Source organism: Phalangium opilio, unplaced genomic scaffold, assembly GCF_054372755.1.
Source record: "Phalangium opilio isolate 3A_F unplaced genomic scaffold, DU_Popi_V2 ptg000098l_1, whole genome shotgun sequence".
Taxonomy (NCBI): Eukaryota; Metazoa; Arthropoda; class Arachnida; order Opiliones; family Phalangiidae; genus Phalangium; species Phalangium opilio.
In genome coordinates, this window is record NW_028324201.1 from 3,602,288 (window position 1) to 3,605,355 (window position 3,068).

The following is a 3,068-nucleotide window of genomic DNA, read 5'->3' on the forward strand; positions in this document are numbered from 1 at the left end:
CCGTCACTAGAGGGCCAACCGTTAGAATATTCACTTTCGCCGAGTGAAGAATTTGGTTAGCTCAGTAATTCTAGTCTCATCTCACTTCTGTTATTATATAAAACAACTATAGCAAAAAACACTTGTAAATTTGTTAATACATTGTGTTTGGGAAGTGGAATTATCGTTTCAGTATAGGGAGTCAGCACAAGCTCGGTCGTGACGTCATAATTTTTGAAAATTAAATATCGCGGGGCGAATCGAAGTGCCATCTAGTAGATTTTATTTTACATTTTTATCCTTTACGATGTCCACCATAATTGTGGAGCGGAGCTATTTGTTAACTGGGGAGGAATCCGAGTTACTCGCGTTAAAATGGTTAGGACGTGTTGTTTAAAAAGTTGTAAGAGTATTAGCACGAAAGAGAAACTAAGTTTCTTCTGCATACCATGTGTGATAACTAACCAAGGTGAAAAAACCAAAGAATTATCCTTGAAACGGCGTCATCTGTGGCTGAAAAAGCTAAGCCTTGGACCCGATTCTATATCGAAACATTCAAGAGTTTGTGCTAAACATTTCCTCTCTGGTTTGAAAACTTTGTCTAATTTGAATCTAATTAATATTATGTGGGTAATTCATTAAAATGTTTAATTTAGGAGCACCTTCCCAGCTATATGATGAAACGAATCCAGACTGGATTCCAAATAAAAACTTAAATGGGTGTGATGCTAGCAAATATTTACTAACAGAATCTCTTGAAAGATACAAGCGTAAGAAAAACCGTGCGATGCATAGAAATGTTACAAACACGAAAAGGCTGAAAGATGTACTAAATGCTATTATTTTTCATAATGGAATTCAGTTGATAATGAAGTTATTTCTACTAGGGAAAGGATATCACTTTTGAATCGGCAATTAAAATGCAGGAAGCTGAAATAACACAAACCATTTGCCAAGTTAGTGTTGCTGAAATTGCACATAGTTCTACGTCGGGCCAAGAAGCATCCTCTAATCATGTTTTCGGAGCACACAAGGGGCTTATAAACGAAAATATGACAAGCTTCGAAGTAGACCACTCATACCCCAATTTCGAAGTAACTCCAATGTTGGATACACTAGTATTGGTTGATGCTAGTACACAAACACAAGTTAGGGCTTTTCAATGCAAGGAGACTCAAACCAGTTTTGAAGTGTCTGATTCTGAATGTCAAGTTGGTGGAATCAAAGTCGATAGTTGCACACAGCATGTAGCTGCAATGGTGGAAATCGAAATTCAAGTGGTTCCAGCTGAGCTTGGGGATAATATAAACCAAGAAACTCAAACTTTATTTAGAATGGTTGAAAAATTTGAGCTAGAATTAGTCGAGTATGATTTAGAAAAATCCCGAAATTCGTTTAAAGAAATCGATAATAATCTGAAGAAAGCTAATGAACAAATAAACACTTACTTATCAGAAATTGAGAAATTACAATCTAAAATAACTTCTTTGCAAACAGAATTGGCAAGTTTAAACTACACCGAAGCTTATTTCAGTGACAGTGATGAGAAAGTTCTATACTTTACCGGCCTTGAAAATTTGGGAACCGTTAATGCCATTTTAAAGAAAATTAAACCATTTTTGTTTAATAATTCAAAACTTGATCACTTCCAACAATTAATTTTAACTCTTATGAAAATGAGGCTTTCTTTGAAAAATGTAGGTTTGGCTTTTATGTTCAATATTTCAGACAGAACTGTTGGGAGAATTTTTTACAACACTTTGAACGTATTATATAAACTCTTTAAAAAGACAATTGTTTGGCCAGAAAGGGAAGTGCTTCAAGCTACTATGCCAAAGTGCTTTCAGGAAAATTTTGCTAAAAAAGTGGCCGCAATTATAGATTGCTTTGAAATATTCACTGAAAAGCCTTCAAATGTTTTGAGCAAGGCTGAAACTTGGTCTAATTATAAGCATAATAATACAATTAAATATTTAATTGCTGTTACGCCGCAAGGGACAATTAGTTTTGTATCCAAAGGGTGGGGTGGGCGTGTTAGTGATAAATACTTAACAGAAAACAGCGGTTTTTTAAACAAACTTTTACCAGGCGATTTAGTTCTAGCAGATCGTGGTTTTGACATTGCCGATTCTGTTAGCATGTTTTATGCCTCTATTAAATTACCTGCTTTTACAAAAGGAAAGGCTCAGTTAGACCCAAAAGAAGTTGAGGATACCAGACGAATAGCTAATGTTAGAATTCATGTTGAACGTGTTATTGGTTTGCTGCGTCAAAAATTTGAAATTCTACATTCGAAAGTGCCTATTGAGCTTCTGCACGAGGCACCTGAAGACGAATTGATAGCTACAATAGATAAAATTTTCATTGTCGGTTGTGGATTAACTAACTTAACATCCCCAGTGGTTCCAATGGAATAAAAAAAATTAAATTGTTAAACGAAATGTATTTAATCAACAATAAATAGTAAACAAAAAATTAAAAATTGACTTGACTTGGCCCAAAAATGAAAAATTGACTTGAAGTAGTAAACAAAAATTAAAAATTGACTGGACTTGGCCCAAAAATTAAAAATTGACTTGAAGTTGTAAACAAAAAATTTAAAATTGTTTTGACTTGGCCGAAAAATTAATTTTAAATTAACATTTAAGTGCTTTTGGCTTTCTTTGATCGAGTGACCTTCGTTTTACATTTCTCAGCGCGAACGATTTTTCTGCAGTCGGGGCAGAACCATTTTCTTTTCGGAATTTGCCTGATTTTCAAACATTTAATGTGAAACCATTTAATTACACAATTTTCAAATTCACACAAAATCATTTGCCCTTTCTCTTCTTTATTGCAATAACACCACCTTTCAATATCTTCACATATATTAGGGCCTTTATTCTTGGTTTTTGATGGGGAAAGAATGTTTTTTACAGAAGCTGGTGTTGACATGTTGTCAGATACTTCAACCGATTTTGAAGTATGCGGACCATTTGAGTTCAGCTTTGGACGTTTATTCTCTTCCACTACTTCAGACGTAAAATATCGACTGAGAAGTTCAGGCAATATCGCGGTTCTAAATAATTGCTCTGTTTTAATTGTTGCAT

General features: G+C 34.4%; 1 protein-coding gene across 1 annotated transcript; it reads left to right on the forward strand.

Annotated features, from left to right (window-relative positions):
- Positions 1 to 239: 239 nt before the first annotated feature.
- Positions 240 to 2,443, forward strand: LOC149634515 (uncharacterized). Its single transcript, XM_089851008.1, has 3 exons — positions 240 to 565; positions 636 to 805; positions 867 to 2,443. The coding sequence occupies exons 1-3, from the start codon at positions 355 to 357 to the stop codon at positions 2,394 to 2,396; spliced, it is 1,911 nt and encodes a 636-aa protein (XP_089707134.1). The 5' UTR covers positions 240 to 354; the 3' UTR covers positions 2,397 to 2,443.
- The last annotated feature ends 625 nt before the right edge of the window (positions 2,444 to 3,068 follow it).

What these genes read in the sequence shown, in the direction of transcription:
- LOC149634515 (XM_089851008.1), top strand. Translation starts at nt 355, where the DNA reads ATGGTTAGGACGTGTTGTTTAAAAAGTTGTAAGAGTATTAGCACGAAA. An exon ending in TGCTAAACATTTCCTCTCTG is followed by an intron (nt 566 to 635) that starts GTTTGAAAACTT and finishes TGTTTAATTTAG; the next exon opens with GAGCACCTTCCCAGCTATAT. An exon ending in ACACGAAAAGGCTGAAAGAT is followed by an intron (nt 806 to 866) that starts GTACTAAATGCT and finishes TATTTCTACTAG; the next exon opens with GGAAAGGATATCACTTTTGA.